This window comes from Melanerpes formicivorus, unplaced genomic scaffold (assembly GCF_026170545.1).
Source record: "Melanerpes formicivorus ecotype bairdi unplaced genomic scaffold, bMelFor1.0.p_v2 SCAF_9, whole genome shotgun sequence".
Lineage (NCBI taxonomy): Eukaryota > Metazoa > Chordata > Aves > Piciformes > Picidae > Melanerpes > Melanerpes formicivorus.
This window is the reverse complement of record NW_027142361.1, coordinates 10,544,881-10,565,157: the sequence shown is the minus strand read 5'-3', so window position 1 is coordinate 10,565,157 and position 20,277 is coordinate 10,544,881. Positions and strand designations below refer to the sequence as shown.

The following is a 20,277-nucleotide window of genomic DNA, read 5'->3' as shown; positions in this document are numbered from 1 at the left end:
TGAAGACTTGGAAACATCCATCCATGGACTTGGTGCCAAAATATTCTGTGTTCGCTTTTGAGTTGAGACTGAGGACTTCTTTTTACATCTGTACTGGAGGTGAGAAGGGGAGGCAGAGAGCCCAGCTAGCTGCAGCTGCAGTGAACCAGAATGGTGAAAATCTTCTACCTTTTAGTTGTCCTTATTATCACACTGTGATTACCTCAAGCTTGGGAGGGAAAGGAAAAGTAAAGATTGTAAACAAGAGCCCACTGGAGGTGTATTTAGTCTTAGCATCTGCTTTTTAGTAGATGTATATTGCTTACAGACAGGTTTACAAACACCTAAGCGAAAGGTTTCCAGTGGGGTTGTGAAATAATGGCACTGCTTTGTTAGAGGTGCTGAGCACCCACTGCAGGCTCAGTGTAAGGCTTTTTTTCTAATGTGGAGTTTTATTTAACAAAATAAAATTTTAAGCTTCCTAAGAGCTCCTTTAATGGAGCTTCACCATGCATCATATTGAAAAACCTAGAAAAAATGGTGGACACAGCATACAGTTGACAAAATAACTTTTTAAAACACTGACCTTCAGTGTAATCTAAAAAGATAAAAGTGAGATGAAGTAGCTGCCCTGAGTCAGATGCTTATCACACAGTATCACACACAGTATCACTTAGGTTGGAAAGGACCTCGAGGATCATCGAGTCCAACCTGACACCACAGACCCCATGACTAGACCATGGCACCAAGTGCCACGTCCAATCTCCCCTTGAACGCCTCCAGGGTCGATGACTCAACCACCTCCCTGGGCAACCCATTCCAATGCCGAATGACTCGCTCGGTGAAGAACTTCCTCCTCACCTCGAGTCTGAACCTCCCCTGGCGCAGCTTGAGACTGTGTCCCCTTGTTCTGGTGCTGGTTGCCTGGGAGAAGAGGCCAACTCCCTCCTGGCTACAACCACCCTTCAGGTAGTTGTAGAGGGCAATAAGGTCACCCCTGAGCCTCCTCTTCTCCAGGCTAAACAATCCCAGCTCCCTCAGCCTCTCCTCATAGGGCTTGTGTTCAAGGCCTCTCACCAGCCTTGTTGCCCTTCTCTGGACACGCTCAAGTGTCTCAATGTCCTTCTTAAACTGAGGAGCCCAGAACTGGACACAGTACTCAAGGTGCGGCCTAACCAGAGCAGAGTACAGGGGCACTATGACCTCCCTGCTCCTGCTGGCCACACTATTCCTAATGCAGGCCAGAATGCTATTGGCCCTCCTGGCCACCTGAGCACACTGCTGGCTCATATTCAGGTGGCTGTCGATCAGCACACCCAGGTCCCTCTCCGTCTGGGAGCTCTCCAGCCACTCCGACCCCAGCCTATAGCTCTGCATGGGATTGCCGTAGCCAAAGTGCAGCACTCGGCACTTGGACTTGTTGAAAGCCATCCCATTGGACTCTGCCCATCTTTCCAGTCGGTCGAGGTCCCTCTGCAGAGCCTTTCCACCCTCTAATTGACTAACATCTGCCCCTAACTTTGTGTCATCTGCAAACTTGCTGATGACTGACTCAACCCCTTCATCCAGATCATCAACGAATATGTTGAAGAGGACAGGGCCCAGCACTGATCCCTGGGGGACACCACTGGTGACTGGCCTCCAGCTGGATGCGGCACCGTTCACGACCACTCTCTGGGCCCGGCCCTCCAGCCAGTTCCTAACCCAGCACAGAGTGTAGTGGTCCAAGCCACGGGCTGACAGCTTAGTCAGCAGTTTGCTGTGGGGGACGGTGTCAAAGGCCTTGCTGAAGTCTAGGTAGACCACATCCACAGGCCTCCCCACATCCACCAGGCGGGTCACCTGATCATAGAAAGAGATCAGGTTGGAGAGGCAGGATCTGCCCTTCTTGAATCCATGTTGGCTGGACCTGAGCCCTTGGCCATCCTTCAGGTGCACAGTTATTGCTGCCAGGATAATCTGCTCCATCACTTTCCCTGGCACTGAGGTCAGGCTGACCGGCCTGTAGTTTCCAGGTTCCTCCATCCGACCCTTCTTGTGGATGGGGACCACGTTGGCCAGTTTCCAGTCATCTGGGACCTCACCAGTGAGCCAGGACTGGAGGAAAATGATGGAGAGTGGCCTAGCTAGCACATCCGCCAGCTTTCTCAGCAAGTAATGGACTGCTCAAAGTACTGTAACCAAGCCCCTCTGTGCAAGGGTCTGGATTGGATTTCAAAGCCTACACACAGGTTGCTACCTACCTATCTACTTTTTGAGAAACCTTGTCTCCTTAGGCAATAGGGGTGTGGAATAAACTAAGTATATGGCATATGGGACAGGTAGTTCCCAGCAATCCTATTTTAATGTTGTAAAGCTGAGGTTTTTGGAGCACCAGCCTTTCTTGAAGGTGTGTAAGGGGGTTTCAAAGCACTTTGTAAATGGAATTCTGTAGGAAAAAAGCCAACTTAAAGCAAGATAAAAGCCCTAAGTTGCTGCATGTCAGGAAGGGTTGTGAGGCAGGGATGAGTGTGCTGGTAGCATCCCTTCAGAGGAAGGGTGGGGGATAGGTAATTTTTAGAGGCTTCCTCATTCCATGGAAGTACCAATGAGGGAATCTTCCCTTAGGAACAAGGTTCATTCTGTAAACCTGTGCTGTCTGCAAGTCCCAGTTGCATAATGAAACAGGCTCAAGGATATGTTTCAAAAGACAAGAGATAATTTGTCTGACAGCCTTTGTGCAGGTTTGGTTTTGGTGTTGTTTATTTTGTTGTTGTTGTTTGTTTGTTTTTCTCCTTGAAGTTGAGTAGGATGTTGTGTGGTGAACTTCCAGGCTGTGTGCTGTTATGTGCTGGAAGGGATCATAGGGTGAAAGGAGCAGGATTTAAATTGATGGCATAACATTTCCCCTCTGATCCCATGTGCTTTGCTGCCCCTGAAAGAGATTGGGTAGTTCTGAGTTCAGAGTCTTTTCACCAAGCTGCAAATCATCTCCACAGGGTTTTGCTAGCAGCTTTCCCCATCTCACTGTCTTGTCGATGCCAGCCTACTTTTGCATTATTTACGAGATTCCCTTAGTTAAAAAAATCAATTAGCAAAAGATAACTGTTTGCAAAGTGGGGCTTCCCCTTTATTTTTTTTTCTCTCATTGTGACTATAATGGCATGATTGCATTCATCTTTGTGATGGGGTGCTAGCAACTGGCCTTGATTAAATGACCTGTAAATTATTGGCCACATAGGAGCAATCCCTGATCTACTGGGCAGTTGATGGCTTGAGTGCCTCTACCTAGGGAAAGGCTTTCTTGGCCTCAGAGTCATGTTGAAATATGAGATAGCATTGCTTGGGTGCCTTCATTTTTTATGGGTAGATGAGAATATTGTGATGCACCTCTTCCTCTTAGAAGTTGCCATTTTATATTTACCTGAAGTCTTATTAATAAAATTGCAATTCATGTGGCAATGATAGTTGTTTTCTGATCTCTCCAGGTGTGAGGCTGCTATATAGGAACTGTAAATCTGGATCATTTGATTCTGACCCAGCCTGAATAGCAAATGGACAGTGTACCTATAGTGACTGTAGAAGGATGGCTTCTTCCATCTTTTCTCCAAGCAGCTCATCTGGCTGTCGTCTGAGGGATGATGCTTACTAAAATTGTGACTCTGATCTGCGGTTAGTGTTTCCAAAGTGATAATGATGGCTCAGTTCAGGTGTTACTTCTCATACATACTACTTTAGGCACAGTCTAGAAGCAATTGCTTTCATTGATTCAGGCATGGTCTCTCTTATTACTGGTTTTTTAATTGCTGCAGTGGAGATACTTTCCTTTGAAATACTCAGACTTTCAGTCATTCCTTCTGCTTTTAATGTTCCAGGTTTTGTGTTCGGTGTTTGTTTTTTTTTTTCCTATCTCATGCTGTATGATCTTAGAGCCCTCCAAATCTATTGATTTTTAGTATGGAACTTGTGTTTGCTTTCGGAGAGCAAGTGTGGCTGCTGGGTTCTTACAGTCCTGGCTTAAGTGACAAAAGGCAGGATACCAATTTGCCAGTAGCCCCTAAGTTTTACAGGAAGGAATAATGCAAATCACTTTGAAAAAAACTGCAGGATATGCAACAAAGCCACCTGCCAGAGACGGGTGCTTACTCAGGAGGGTGCTAACTCAGGAGCTTGCATTGAAGAATCTTCTGGAAGATGCCTAATTGATTAGGTTTTGTTACATTACTGAAGAGTAAAGTCTGAATACAGTCAAGTAATGAATGGCATATTGATAAGAAATTCAGAGTGGTATTGTTTTTAATGGGTTTCCCTGACGGTTTCTATGGGGACAAAGACGCATTTCCCGTCTGAGTGCTGCTGCTGCCTTCTGATTGCACTTCTGTGGTTTCATTCACCAGTAATGGGAAAGCATTCATAGGCAGAATAGCTTCCCCTTTTTAAATAGCCATGATTCAGTCTTTGTTTTTTTTTTTTTTTAATGCATTAGACTAATGCAGTGTTTTATCAATGATCTGATAGATGTATAATGCTCTTTCTCCAAGTGCTTATTCAGGGTCTGCATTAAAACTTGAAATTATGTACTGTAATTACATAAGCCTTAACAAAAGTCTTTGTTGTCCTACAGTATGTGTGCAAAGTGATTCTCATCCAGCATTGGCAGTAGCTTACATTTGAACTTTAGGGATTAATTTTATTGCAACCATTGAATGGTTGAACTCGAATACTGATGCTTTTGAAAAACTTTTTTTTTTTTCTGTTGTGGGGGTCTTTCACTTGACTGATGTGAGTTAATTATTTAGAGAATGAGAGGGGGTTTTTGGAAACACGACTTTTAAAAAATTTAAAAAAGAATTATTTTTGTTCTTGTCCTTCGTGATGTGAGGCACTTCAAAGCTGATGGTGATTTCACATCTCAGTGTTTGGTTTTGAGTCTGTCCCTTGCCTGCCAAGTATTGAATTTAGGGTCGTCTGGTTACTCTGCAGTTGGATGCCTTCCCCACTCTTTGCTGTGGAGGTTCTGTATTCTCAGAAACTACTTGCAATGTTGAGGGTCTGTTTGTTGTTGTTGGCTTTTATTCTTTTTTCCTGGATAGTTGATTTCAGTGCTTCCTCTGAGAGTGTGTGGGGGAGAGGGAGATTGCTTCTCATCCACTGTGTCTCTGCATTTCCATATATTTAGACTCCCTTCTTTCCTGTTTCCCCTGGCTTGCAGAAAATAGAGCTTTTAGGCAATGCTTGAAATACAGAGGAAGGGAAGACCAGACAGAGCTGAAAGCTATTTCTTGCAGAGATGGGGTGCTGTGTGCTGGGAAATAGCAGCTCCTAAGCCAGGCTGCTCCTTTCTGACTGCCTGTAAAACCTGAAATGACTGTAAAAAAGGGGGGTGAGATTTGCCATTCACACCTGTGTATTAGCTGTAGTAAGACTGCAGACTGAGGAATGCAAAGTCATCCATCACTGGTGAAAACAGGCTGGAGTGGGTCTCTCCAGCCCCGCTTCTGGCTCATAGTGAGGGGTGCTGTCGAGAGTTGAGGGGAAGGCCCCAAGCCTTTTTCCCCCCCCGTAAGTGAAGGGAAGAAAATTGAAAGAAAATCACAGCCGGATGAGCAAAAGGAAATGTGCTGTATTTACAAAGCAGTTTAGGAAATGCAGGGGAATATATACACAATTTACAGTATTTACAATATATACACAGGAATATATAACAAAGTAACACAGGAATGAGATTCCCCTCCCCCGCCAGGAGGGTTTTCCCCCCTGTACCCCCTTCTCTCCCCCTTTTCCCCAGAGAGGGTTAGAAAGAGAGAAAAAGAGCAATTGTTAATTAAAGCAAAATATGTTAGTAAGTTTTAGTGCAGGCCTTACGCTTTATCAGTTCCAAGGTCAGTCTGGCCGAAAGCCCAGAAGCTGCAAAGATGCAAAAGGAGGGGGAGAAAGTGCAAGACTGAGACAAGTCTCACTGGGAATCAAAACTTAAGGCAGTGCTCTGCCTCTCAACCAATGAAATTAGTTTAGACCTGTCTTTTGTTTATAAAACATTCAGCCATGGTGTCCCTTTGTTAAAGGCACCGCCTCAAATGGTCACAGGTGCCAGCAGAGCCAAGCCAGGGCCCTTGGCAACAAAAGCTTGTGAGTGCTTCTGTGCACCAGCTGTGCCCAGCAGGTGAGCTGCCATGCCAGCAAGCCCTTTCATTACTCCTGCAGTCTCCTTGCTGCAAGGATGGCAAACCTGTGTTGTCACCTTCTATACAGACTCTCAACCTTAAAAATGAAAATAGGAGCACCTCGTGTTGCTTCTGATGGTAATTGGGAAAGGGAGAAGGTCATACTGATGCTGTGTATGTGCAGAAGAGATGGCAGCTCCTGCAGTTGATGAGGGTAATGCGTGCCTGTGCAGAGTGGCTTATCCAGTGCCATACGTGTGCTGCTCCTTGTTGCAGAGGAGCCATTTCATCACTTATACACAAGGGTTTTACTGGTTGAGGGTTTGAGGGCTGACAATGAAGAAGGAGGAGGACTGAAGATTGTGTTTTTGTTTAATTTCAAACCTTTTGTTTCCTCAAAGCCTGTCAACTCAGCAGGATGAAAAACCTGGTTTGAGCATTTACTTCATTTGGCTGTGGCTTATGGAGAAGCAGGCAGATAAGGGCCAGCTGTTGTTCCATTTGTTTGATTAAACAAAACCTGCTGTAGCCTCTGTGGAGGACTGCAGGCTGCAGCACCTTGCGAGACAAGCAAGTCAGGGATAAAGCTGCTTCTATTTTATTATTAAGAAATTGTTTCTCCTGTTGGAGAAGATGATTAATTTTTTGACAAACCTTTTAGTCTGCTCTGCATGATTTTATATCACATCCATTGTAGGAAATAAGAGATTAGGGAATTCAAGTATTTTTTTTCGTAAATTAAAAGCTTCTTGTTGAACTGTGGGGATTTTCTGTTTGTTTTATTTTTTTTAAAATTCTGTGACAACTCTCGGAAATGTAGGATGGGATAGTAAAGAGCCTTTCCCTGTGCTGTTGATGCTGAGATGGCAGGAGAGTGTGTGAGGGGGGGGTTAATTCCCTCCTGTAAGTTATTTTTATAAATAGCATGTTCTGCTCCACTCCCTCTGTGTGTGCGTGTCCTGCTTCTGTTAGTTAGCAGGAGTGAGTCGATGCTTTCCTGTCTGGCAGTTCAGCGACAATTCATGTTGGAGGAGCCGGCCTCACCATTTTATTGTGACACATGCCTTTCTGTGGAAAAACTGAGGTGGGCAATGCAAATGGAACCACAACTCATGTCTCTGCCTTCCCTTTCATTTCCTCCTCTCTGTTCTCTGCCTTCCTTGGCATGCTTTTTCTCTGGGTGTTATTTGTCACTGCTCTTCTGTGCTGTACAGGTGAAGGAACATGTCTGTCATAGTTTGGGCTGGCTGCCCTCTGCTACAGGGGTGTTTCCTGTGTCCAGAAGTCCAGCCCAGTGGGTGGACACAGGAAATTAGGTTATTTCCTACCATGATCCCTTGCACCACTATAAGTTTCGCGGCGGGGTCTGGCACTTCCTCTTTTCTTCCTCCTCCGTCAGTCGGTAACATGGGGGAGAGATCTCCTGGCTTTGGGCCTTGCTAGGCCCAAGGCCACGGGGGGATGGGCAGTCTCAGATCTGGCCAGCTGAGACTAGCCTAGCAATGGGAGGGGGAAGAAGGAGCCCTGGGGGTCTCGGGTGTACCCTCAGGTAGGGATGGGATTTCTCTGGGTCTGTTTTGGGTTCTTTTCTCTTGTCACTGTATTTCTAGTTCTCTGCACGCACTCACCGTTCTATTTAAACTTTCCATTACCTTTGCAATCCGTTTGTCTTGAGTCATTATTTCTGCGCGTGGTGGGGAGGGGGTCTGCCCCAACCCATTACATTTTGGCGCCCAACGTGGGGCTTGGAAATTGATCTTGTATTGGGAAAGCAATACCTTTTTTTTTTTTTCTGAAAAAGGAGCTTGAAGTAGAAATGGCAATTTTAAAGAACCTGATGGTCCAAGCCTTTTCATGGGCTTTTGGCTGGATCTTTTGGACCCACATCTACAAATTAATAACTTACCACGTGGTGTGGTTAATGATAGAGATGCTGATCAAGTGGATAAAAACTTTACCAATTAAGTTAGGCATGTATCTCTTGAATTCATTGAATTTCACTGTCAGTGGTAACTTTTCTAACATAGGAAACTTTCCTGAAGCAAGTTATGAAACCAATGGTGTAGATAAAAGTGCCTGTGATGGAAAATTGCTCTACGTTGCAATATGCTCCATATGCCTAAATGTAATCCTTATAGTGGCATTTGCTGGGACCGTGTTGGGTGGAGGACTAGCTAACCCATTAAGAGCTGTTTGGAGGGTGATAACACACTCCTTTGTGCTCTTTAATGACTGGGGGCGTGTCTGCTGTGGGCACTGTAAGCACTCTGTAGACACAAAGAGGGAGGGGTCGGGTTGTAATGACTGTGCCAGCTCTCAGCCTGAGCCCCAGGCACAAGGGTTTGCCCCACCACCAGCAGTCCCACAGTTGACCCCTGATGCTCCTGCCAATGCAGTCTCTCTAGCACCGGTCACCACACGCAGGAAAAGAAATCAAAAATCATCGCCAAGCACGGATGGTGAGGAAGGAACCTCAGCAGGCCCCAGCAGCTCACAGAACCCAACGGTGGATGAAGATGATTCAGACCAGGAAATAACTGTTACATCGCTGCCCAGAAAGGAACTAAGGCAAACTCGTCTGGACTACGCCAGGAAAGAGGGTGAGCCAATACTAAGCTGGGCCCTGAGATGCTGGGACGAGGGGGTGGACACAGTGGACCTGGATAAGAGGGAGGCAAAGCTTTTAGGCTCCCTGACTCGTGATGCTGGTCTGGACAAGGAGTTAGCCAAACTTGATGGAATACACACTCTCTGGGCCCGGATTCTGAACGCCATCAAGAGCCGGTACCGCTCAAGAGATAACCTGCCCTGGGCCCCAGTTAGATGGACAACTATGGAACAGGGCATTCGGTATCTGAGGCAGATGGCTGTGATGGAAATAATTTATGGGGATGGCCAGCTCCCTTCGGACCCAGATGAGGTGCCCATGAGACGGCCCTTCGTAAAGAAACTCACCCAGGGTGCTCCTCAGAAATATGCTCACACATTAGGAGGGATACTCTTGACTGGACAGGATGGAAGTCCTAAAACTGTCTGTGAGTTTGCCAATGATTTAAGGGAATATGAGGACAGCGTAAATCAGAAACCCCTGATCTCAGCCATAGAAACTATGGCTAAAGACATTGTCAAAGAGATCAAGACCTCCATGTCTGAACTGAAAAAGGGGAGCGATGCCTCCTTTTCCCCTTCTCCTTCAGAATGGGTCCAGGTTTCAGCAATCAGGAACAGGCGACCTTCCCCTAGGAGATCACCCCAAGCCAATCGGGGAATGTCAAGGGGGTCTCTGTGGAGGTTCCTCTGTGACCATGGAGAGGACATGGACACCTGGCATGGCCAACCCACCTCTGCCCTCTGGAACAGGGTGCGGGAACTGCAAGGTGGGCACCACGGGGATAACTCATCTAGGAGAAGAGCTGCCCCAGTTTCCTGGAGTGGTCCCTCTCGCTCAAGAGACCCTTCCCCTAGTAACACAGGACCATGTGACAAGTGTGGACATTGCCGCCAGCATTAGAGGTGCCCTACCTCCAGCCAGGTGGAGGCCAGGGATAACAGAGTATACTGCGATGTGTACGTGAAATGGCCTGGCACTTCAGAAGCCCTGAAGTACCGAGCTCTGGTGGACACAGGGGCCCAATGCACCCTGATACCATCGGGGTACAAAGGGGCTGAGTCCATAAGCATTCAAGGAGTCACAGGAGGCTCACAAGACTTGACTGTACTGCAAGCTGAGATAAGCCTGACCGGGAATGAATGGGGAAAGCACGACATAGTGACTGGTCCAGATGCACCTTGCATTCTTGGCATTGACTTTCTGTGGGAGGGATGCTTCAAGGACCCTAGGGGGCACAAGTGGGCGTTTGGGGTGGCAGCTGTGGAGACTGCAGGCAAAGAACAGCTGTCCACCATGCCCGAGCTTTCAGATGACCCCTCCGTAGTGGGCAGCCATAAGGTGCAGGATTTGAAGTTACCTATTGCCTCTCGCATAGTACATCGCAGGCAATACAGGACCAACAGAGACTCTCTGCACCCCATACACCAACTGATTCGACGACTGGAGAGCCAGAGCGTGATCAGCAAGGCTCACTCCCCCTTCAACAGCCCGATATGGCCAGTGCGGAAGGCAAATGGGGAATGGAGACTGACTGTGGACTACCGTGGCCTGAATGAAGTGACTCCTCCGATCAGCGCTGCCGTGCCGGACATGCTGGAGCTCCAGTACGAGCTGGAATCGAAGGCGGCCAAGTGGTATGCCACAATTGACATTGCTAATGCCTTTTTCTCCATTCCCATTGCAGAAGAATGCCGGCCACAGTTTGCTTTCACCTGGAGGGGAGTACAGTATCAATGGAATCGGTTACCTCAGGGCTGGGTCCATAGCTCAACCATCTGCCATGAGGTGATCCAGACTGCCTTGGAGAAAGGTGGAGCTCCTGAGCATCTGCAGTTCATTGATGACATCATTGTATGGGGTGAGACAGCAGAGGAAGTTTACCAGAAGGGTAAGAGGATAATTGACATCCTGCTGGAGGCTGGCTTTGCCATCAAGAGAAGCAAGGTGAAAGGGCCTGCCAGGGAGATCCAATTCCTGGGTGTTCAATGGCAGGATGGCCGTCGCCACATCCCTCAGGAGGTGGTGAACAGGGTGGCCACTATGGTGCAGCCCACGAACAAGAAGGAGACACAGTCATTTTTGGGGCTTGTGGGCTTCTGGAAAATGCACATTCCCGGGTACAGTCAAATTGTGAAGCCTCTCTTCCATGTAACAAGGAAGAAAAATGATTTTGTGTGGGGACCTGAGCAGCAGGTGGCGTTTGACCAGATCAAACGAGAGGTGGTCCATGCTATGGCTCTGGGACCTGTTCGAACTGGGCCAGAGATCAAGAATGTGCTGTACACTGCGGCTGGTGAGAATGGTCCTACATGGAGCTTGTGGCAGAAGGCTCCTGGTGAAACCAGGGGCAGGCCCCTAGGTTTCTGGAGTAAGGGGTACAAAGGCTCTGAGGCCAACTACACCGCGACAGAGAAGGAAATCCTAGCTGCCTATGAGGGCGTCCGGGCTGCCTCCGAGGTAATTGGGACTGAGTCACCTCTATTTCTAGCTCTGAGACTTCCAGTCCTGACCTGGATGTTCAAAGGGAGAGGCTCAACCCCACATCATGCCACAGATGCTACCTGGAGTAAGTGGATGGCCCTGATAACTCAGCGAGCTCGGATGGGGAACTTCGAACACCCTGGCATAGTGGAAGTGATCACCAACTGGCCAGAGGGTGCTGACTTTGGAATGCCAGCAGAGCAGACAGTGACCCGTGCTGAGGAGGCTCCCCCATATAACGATCTCCCTGACAACAAGAAGGGCTATGCTCTATTTACAGATGGGTCCTGCCGGCTTGTAGGAAGCAAGCGGAGATGGAAGGCAGCTGTCTGGAGCCCAACAAGGCAAGTGGCAGAAGCAAGGGATGGAGAAGGTGAATCCAGTCAGTACGCAGAGGTAAAAGCTGTCCAGCTGGCCCTGGATATAGCAGAACGAGAGAACTGGCCAGTGCTGTACCTCTACACTGACTCCTGGATGGTAGCCAACGCCTTGTGGGGGTGGCTGAAGGAATGGAGGAGGAACGGGTGGCAGAGAAAAGGGAAGCCTGTTTGGGCCGCTGACCTGTGGCAAGACATCGCCGCCCGCCTGGACAGGCTGCCAACCAAGGTACGGCACATCGATGCACACATCCCCAAGAGCAGAGCCACAGAGGAGCACAAGCACAACCACCAAGCAGACCTGGCTGCTAAGATCTCCCAAATAGACTTGGACTGGGAACACAAGGGTGAGCTGTTCTTAGCTCACTGGGCCCATGACACTTCTGACCACCAAGGGAGAGATGCCACATACCGGTGGGCTCGGGACAGAGCTGTGGACATCTCTATGGAGGCCATCTCACAGGTCATCCATGAGTGTGACATCTGTGCTGCCATCAAGCAGGCCAAGCGCATGAAGCCTCTGTGGTATGGGGGGAGATGGTCGAAATATAAATATGGAGAGGCCTGGCAGATCGACTACATCACCCTTCCTCGGTCTCACAGTGGCAAGCAGTACGTACTGACCATGGTGGAGGCAAGTACAGGGTGGCTGGAGACCTATCCAGTTCCTCATGCCACTGCTCGCAACACCATCCTGGGCCTAGAGAGACATATCCTGTGGAGACACGGCACCCCCGGGAGGATTGAATCAGACAATGGAACCCACTTCAGGAACCATCTCATAGGGGACTGGGCAAAGGAACATGGGATTGAGTGGATTTACCACATCCCATACCATGCACCAGCTGCAGGGAAGGTCGAGCGCTACAATGGCTTGCTAAAGACCACCCTAAAAGCCATGGGGGGTGGAACCTTCAGGAACTGGGAAAAGCACCTAGCTCAAGCCACTTGGTTAGTGAACAGCAGAGGATCTGTGAACCGAGCTGGTCCTGCCCAGTCCGACCTGCTGCAAACAGTGGATGGAGATGGAGTTCCTGTGATTGCTGAGAAGAACCTGCTGGGGAAGTCAGTGTGGGTTTTTCCTGCTGCTGGTGGGGGCAAACCAACCCGAGGGGTGGTCTCGGCTGAGGGGCCTGGTCACACGTACTGGGTTATGTTAGAAACTGGGGACATTCAGTGTATCCCACAGCAGAACGTGACTCTGGCTGAGAGAGGATGAACTCAGAGGAGGCAACCCTCATCAATGTAATTATGTGAATAGTTATAAGTTGTTCTAAGTTTCTCCATCCTAGTTTAATACCAGCCCAGCATCCAGGACCCAACGTACCCACTGCCCACCAACCCAAAGAGCATCATCTCACCTGTACCCGTTCCTGATGTCCCTACAGCAACGGACTGTTCCCTGTGTCCATACAGCAACAGACTGTTCCTGACCTTTTCCTTTCCCTTTCAAAGACAGACTGATTCCTGATTCTTCTCCACATGCCTGCCCAGTTCAAGCACCACCTACAGTGACCATCAGCAGAGAGAGAGACTGCCCTGGGAGAGAGCAAGCCGGGATAGCAAGAGACTTGCACCAAGGATTCAAATACCATGTGTCAAAATCACATGAAGGGGCTGTGGCAGGAGAGAGGAAGTGGAACAGAGGGGTGGATTGTGGTGGGTTAACACCTTTTTCTGAAAACAAAAGAAGAAAGCAGGGTGGAGGGCTTGCGGGTACTTTACACTCCCTGAAGGGCGCCTCCCCCCTGGGAAAGCTGAGTCTGTTCCACTCCCCCCTCCCTGCCCAGCAAGGGTATAAAAACCAGGACCTCATAGCTGTTGGATCTCCTTTTTGGCTCCTGCCTCTGCTGGATGAGAGCTACTGCAGCTGCTCTCCTGATCCTCAGCCACGTGGCTGGACCTGATCCTTCTCCCTGCTGCCTCTGTGCCTCTTCAGAGACAGACTGGTTTTGTATTATTTTTTTTTCTATTCCCCTCCCATCCATTCTTGTTCCTTGCCCTTGTGAACCTTATTCCCTGTTATTGCTATATATATATATATATTTGAAGAAAAAAAAATTATTTGCCTCTCTACTTCCAAGCTGACTCCAGATTGTTGATTAGTGGATTTGCTCCTTACCTTTTTTTTTCCCTCCTCTCCCTGTTTGGAGGGAGGAGGTGGGGGGGAAGTGGGGAAGAGATTCTCAGCCTTTTCCCCATTTGAGCTTTTAACTTTCAGTTAAGGCTCAAACCACTACAATTTTTGGCACCCAACGTGGGGCTGGCTGTTGTGCCCACTCTGCAGATCGATTGCAAAGGATGGAGAGTTTAAATTCAGTTCTGGGCGTCGGTTTGGGTTTGGCAGTTGGGGGCTCAAGTGATGTTGCCGGGGCGGCCGTGTAAGCTCTTGTGGATTGTGGGGGGATGACTGGTGCGCTGCGGGTGGCGCGGACCCTCTGCTATTTCAGGCAGGGGTGGTTCTCGACCATCGACATTGGGGTACCGCTTGAGAACGCGGAACCTGCCCCTCCTCCGCGGCGGGCAGTGAAGTGGGGGAGGGGCAGTGGCGAGCAGATCAGAGTCAGGTCCGTTCTTGCTGCGGGGATAGAGCCAGCCGCTGCGAGCGGGCGAGCCAGCTCCCGAAGCCCCGGGGGGCCGACGGGGACTCCAGCTGGAAAGCCGTTTTCAAGGGCTCTGAGAACGCGTGTATGGCTTTCGCTGGAGAAGCCGTTTGAGTGTCCGAGGGGTGGAGGTGATTTTGATTCTGCGCCGCGGCGGCAGAGGTGGGCGGAGCCCTGCTGCATGGCGAGCGGCGGCGGTGGTCCTGGCCGTGCGCTCGGGCTGCGGCGGGCCCGGCCCTAGTCTCTTCCCCGACTTTTTCGGACGAGTTCCGAAACTGGCGCCGAGCACCTGGCTCCACCTCCCTTCTTCTCAGTGAGCTGTGGTGCAGCCCCTCCCTTTCTGGTGGGGGGGGGGTGTGTGCAGCCGGATGCTGTCTTGTTTTGGTACGGGTACGCCTAGTGGGGGGGCGGAGTACCTCGGACAAGCATCCGTGTAGTTGGACCGCAGTTGGAAGCGGTTGGTTGCGGCACCCTGGATGGATTGAAAAAGGCAGTCGTGGGTTGGATGGTTTCGACTGGCCTGCCCCAGGGGTGGAGAATATGCCACCGAGTGACCATGGGTGAAAAGCAGAGGCTTGGCTGAGAAGTCGTGAGGCTGTTCCAGGTGACCAGGATGCCCAACGGATCCATGGAGAACTTGCACCGCAGGAGAATGAGCTCTGCATTGCCGGGAGGTTCCATTGGATGAAGGAAGAAGAACTGGAATGGACAGACACTAGAGCCTGACTGAGAGACTGTTTGAGTGGACGCCCAGATGAAGACACGGACTTCGCCAGACATGTCATCAGTTTTCTGATTTGATGATGTGTTTGGGTGCAGGCATCATGGTTTGAAATAAGGGGTGGCTCCTGTCATAGTTTGGGCTGGCTGCCCTCTGCTACAGGGGTGTTTCCTGTGTCCAGAAGTCCAGCCCAGTGGGTGGACACAGGAAATTAGGTTATTTCCTACCATGATCCCTTGCACCACTATAAGTTTCGCGGCGGGGTCTGGCACTTCCTCTTTTCTTCCTCCTCCGTCAGTCGGTAACATGGGGGAGAGATCTCCTGGCTTTGGGCCTTGCTAGGCCCAAGGCCACGGGGGGATGGGCAGTCTCAGATCTGGCCAGCTGAGACTAGCCTAGCAATGGGAGGGGGAAGAAGGAGCCCTGGGGGTCTCGGGTGTACCCTCAGGTAGGGATGGGATTTCTCTGGGTCTGTTTTGGGTTCTTTTCTCTTGTCACTGTATTTCTAGTTCTCTGCACGCACTCACCGTTCTATTTAAACTTTCCATCACCTTTGCAATCCGTTTGTCTTGAGTCATTATTTCTGCGCGTGGTGGGGAGGGGGTCTGCCCCAACCCACTACAATGTCAAAGCTGAGCATTATGAAAGGTCTCTCCTGTTTGGAACCCTCTGAGCTGTGTACAGAGGGAAATTGATGTGGTCCTGATAATTACAGTTGCTTCTCCCTGCACCCAGTTTCCTTTGTCAGATATTACTGCTGTAAAGTATTTTTTGAGTGCTAATGAAGGAGTTGTCCATTGCCAGTAGAAGTGCTGTTAGGCTGGCAATGAGTAATTAGTCAGGAAGCAGGTGTGTCGCACAAACCCCATCAGCATCCACATTGGAAGACACTGACTTGTTTAAGGCGAGCAGTAGCAGCCTTGGCACACTGGGCTTGGGAGCCACCAGGTATTCTGAATTCAATATTTATGACTTCCTGATTCAAAGCATATTGCCAAAGGGGCCTTCACCTCTCCTAGTAGGTGTTTCTAGCTGCTGAAAAGGTCCAAGTGTCATTATGAGAGTTTATGGGACAGTCACCTCTGAAATACTCCACGGAGTAAAATGCTCTTCTGTTGGTCAAAGAAGATAGTTCTGAGCTGCCTTGGAACCAAGTATAAGCGAAAACTGGTCCAGCTGTCCTTTGCAACTCAAGCCTGGGTGATGATGTCTTCAGTAAATATTTAAAGAAATAGGGTTCTCCTTGTCTGTTTTAATACCTGTAAATGATGTGCTTTAGTCAAGAGATGAGAGTTCTCCTTTCTGGAATGAACTTCAGTCCCCTCTAGTGAATGTTATGGAAATGTGGCCATGACACAGGGATGAGAGTGATCATATAGGCCAGTGAGGTTGAGGGACAAGGACAGTAATACCCAAACTGAATTGTCCCAAGAAGCTGAAAAGAAAGCCTGCACTACTGCTAGGTGACTCTTCTGTCCAGATGCACTGGACAAGTCCTGTTGTGTTGTCATAATCCTGTTCCCAAAACCAACTGTTCCTGGGAAGTAATCTAAAAAATGGTCATCCTTTTGGATATCTTCAACAGGGACAGATTTTTAAATACAGTCATAGATGCTAGCAGTGAAAATGAAAAGGAAAGGAAGGTTATGTTCATCTAATGCTGTGACAAGCGACTCAGCATCTTTTTTTTTTTTCCCCTAATCCTATGTGATATTCATTAGGGAAGAAAATTCTCTTGCAGAGATAATTACTGCAGTACAATGATAAGTTCAGCACTTTGCAGGCAGGAGGAGTTTGCAATCTAGATAAAGTATCCCTGTCATCTCTCTGCAAGCTGTTTGCTAGCCTCTCTGTTCATTCCAACATGAGGAGCTCCTCTGGTTCTGCTGTGTGGATAAGCTTGCAGTTTCTTGGCAGCGTTCAGCTCACCTAATTTCCCTTTGCCCAAAGGTCTGTTTGAGAAGACTGAAATCTGTTAAAATTGCTATTCCTTAATGTTAGGATAAAGAAAAAATGCTGGTTGGAGGGAATCCATTTAGAGTCAGAGCGACCATTTTACTCCTATTGAAGCTTGTGGAATTACAGGTGTGTGTTCTCACTGGTGTGAACGCATCAAAATAACCTTGTTTAGTTAAGGCTAGGCTGGGCATGAGGTACCTTAGAGTGCAGCCAGCGCAGAAAAATTCTTGAGGTTTGTGTCTCCGGAGTTTTGGAAATCATGCCTATGAGAAATTTACAAGCACATGAATATGGCAATTATTAGCAAGGTCTTGAAAAGATACAAATGACTTTGTGGGACATAACTGTATTTGAAATCTTATGGCTCTGTGTTTGGCAATATTCCCTATATGTCTCTGGTATCTCTCGCTGGTATAGAAGAGAGTATCAATTATCTGCAAGAAGTCCTATGAGTGGGATCTTAAGCTAATGCACTTCTGTAGTTGAGTCATGCAGAACATTACTATTATGACTCTGTAATTGTTAACAGTTAGGAATCTGAGTTTTTATGTTTGCTTAACTTGATGGTTTCGGTGTTTTTTTTTTCCCCCCACAGGACTAGAGTGAAATTGGAAAGCCTAGAAGATGCATATATTTTAAGAGGAAATGATGACTCTCTTTCTGATAAACATGGATGCCCAGCTTATGTGAGTCCAGAGATCTTGAACACAAATGGCAGCTACTCTGGCAAAGCAGCGGACGTATGGAGTCTAGGTGTCATGCTTTATACCATGCTAGTTGGACGCTATCCTTTCCATGACATTGAACCTAGTTCCCTCTTCAGCAAGATCCGTCGCGGGCAGTTTAACATTCCAGAAACTCTATCCCCTAAGGCAAAATGCCTCATACGTAGCATACTGCGGCGGGAGCCATCGGAAAGGCTGACTTCACAAGAAATTCTGGACCATCCATGGTTTTCTACAGATTTTAATGTATCGAATTCAGGATATGGTGCTAAGGAAGTATCAGATCAGCTGGTGCCTGATGTCAACATGGAAGAAGACTTGGACCCATTCTTTAACTGAACACAAAGACTGGTGTTCAAAAGGTACACAACCTGGAGATGGACACATGAAGGAGCCCTTCCTGACCATGTTAAATCACATCCTGCATCAGCCTAGCTTGGTAGCAAAAGACACTCAAGAGGTCCTCAGACTGAGAAGGAACCTCCACAAGGAGCTAATATAACAAATGTAGCATGGGGACAGATTGGGGGGGCGGGGGGAGCTTGCTATCAGGTTAGATTGATTTGGAGGAGAAAAGGCAGCATGGAGTAATTGTAGCTTCTCACCTTTTTGGAGCCAAGGAGACTGCACATGCCAATTCTGGTGCGGCTGTATCACTCCTGTTTCTGTTCCATTTAAAATAGTGGTAACTCACAACAAATAGAAACTTTTTTGCCTCAGCTCACATCTTGGCATCGCACTGTTAGATATTTAACTTCAGCCATTATTCAGGGAAAGAACAATTGGCTAACACTTTTTTTTTTTAATCAGATACCTAATAATTAATGGGGTTAACTTACCAAAAAAAATTAGGTGCACAAAGATGGATATGAAAAGTGGGTGCTAAAAACAAACAAAATTTCAATTCATGTCTCTTGATAGCTATTTTCAACTCATTTCTTCTAAATAAACTACTTAATATTCTTGTCAGGAAATGACATTTTAATGCTTTGTTCACTTAAGGGGAAGTAACTGTCATTTAACAAGCTGTTCTGTTTTGTGTCAAATGGTTTGTTGCAGGAAGCTATTACGACTCAAACTTCCAGATGCATTACTGCTATAATGGGGGGGGGGGGGGGAAGGAAGAAAACTATGATTTTTTTTTCCTTATTTTTTTTTTAAGATACAAGATACTGGTTTCCATATCTGCCATGCTGCACGTATATGACTAGAGAGGGCAGAAAGCCCTTAGTCGTGTCATTATCTGAGAACCGATATCTTCTTTAACTGACTGGCCCACATGTAAATAGAGGGCTCTTTTATTATTGAAGAAGACTATTGTGAGTTGCTTTTTTTTTTTGTTCTTTGAATTTCTCTCAACTAGGAAAAATTGTTTGGATTTGATTTTTTTGTTTGGTTTTTTGTTTAGCTTTTTGTTGTTGTTGTTTTTGTTTGGGTTTTGGTTTTTTTGTTCATGTCCAGAATAAGAAATAAGAGGGTATTAATAAGCTGAACATTTATATTACAGATATTCCTCTTGAAACATACACAGTAATATGCACCTTTTGTATTGTCAAGACTTATTCTATTTATTGAAGAAAATGTCACAGTAGTGATGTATTAAGCCAGTACTTCAATTACGGGTTGACTTGGGATGACATGTTACATGCTGTAGTTAACACACTTCTGTTCAGGTATTTCTGTCCCTAAATAACTTTTTATTTAGCTTCTTTTTCTAGATAGCTTTATTTGATTTAGACTGGCAAATGTTTTTATTACTGCTTTTATATTGCTGTATGATATTGAAATCTCTTGGCATAAATATTTGTGTTTCCAGTACCTCAGTTGTTTTGATATTACTGCCTGTATACGTTTTGTGAAGTGGTCATGTTTTTTGGGTAGGTACATGTGGACTCTGTAGTATGTAAATGTTACTTGAATTTGTGCTTAATTATAGTATGTGGCATGTGCGTACAGCTACTTGGCATTTGACGTATGGATGCTATTTGCCTGCCTTGCAGGAAAGTTATGGTCCCACTCTCAAGAGGATGTTTCACAGTTCTTTATCAAGAGACAAAGCTAGCTGCAGCTGACCTGCAATGCTTCTATTTTGGTAAATAAGAATATAAAGGAGTAATGTTTTTACACTCTGAAGATGGTGCTGTGTCAAGAAGGACTTTTTTTTGTTTTTTTTATAAGTACCTTATAGGAGGAAAGATTGGTGATGTGCATGGTGGGGTTTTACTGCCTCTGGTGCTTTGTCATGTATTTGGTTTAATGTTTTTTGTCCTAATCTCTTCAATAAATAAAATTGTGCATATTTAACTAAACTTCGGTGGTGAACGATGTTCTTACTAAATGACAGAGGCTCTGCAGGAGTTTGCTCCTTTTGGATCATTTAGGTGGTATGTTTTGTGCTGCTAACAAGCTCTTGGCAGACCTATGAGCTGAGAAAACTTAGCGCTTATATTTGCAAGGTAATGCTGTAAACCTTTTCATCAAAAGTTATGCTCTTTTCAATGAACAAAACAGCCTTTTCTTTATTTTCCTGTGGTTTGTCCCTACCACTTATCCAGCTCATTTACCTTTTTCAAGGAGAGTACTGAAATGTGCTCAGAATTACATAGTTTTAATGACAGGAGACTCTCTGACTGATGAAGAGTGATACCAAAATGGAATGGGCTGGCATTTGCACTTTC

General features: G+C 47.1%; 1 protein-coding gene across 1 annotated transcript in view; it reads left to right on the top strand.

Moving 5' to 3' along the window:
- TRIB2 (tribbles pseudokinase 2) overlaps positions 1-19,908 on the top strand; it is a 35,578-nt gene extending 15,670 nt beyond the window's left edge. The window contains exon 3 of the mRNA XM_068143016.1: positions 17,470-19,908. Within this exon, the coding sequence (XP_067999117.1) occupies positions 17,470-17,938 (469 nt within the window). The 3' untranslated portion in view covers positions 17,939-19,908. The remainder of the gene's footprint in view (positions 1-17,469) is intronic.
- The last annotated feature ends 369 nt before the right edge of the window (positions 19,909-20,277 follow it).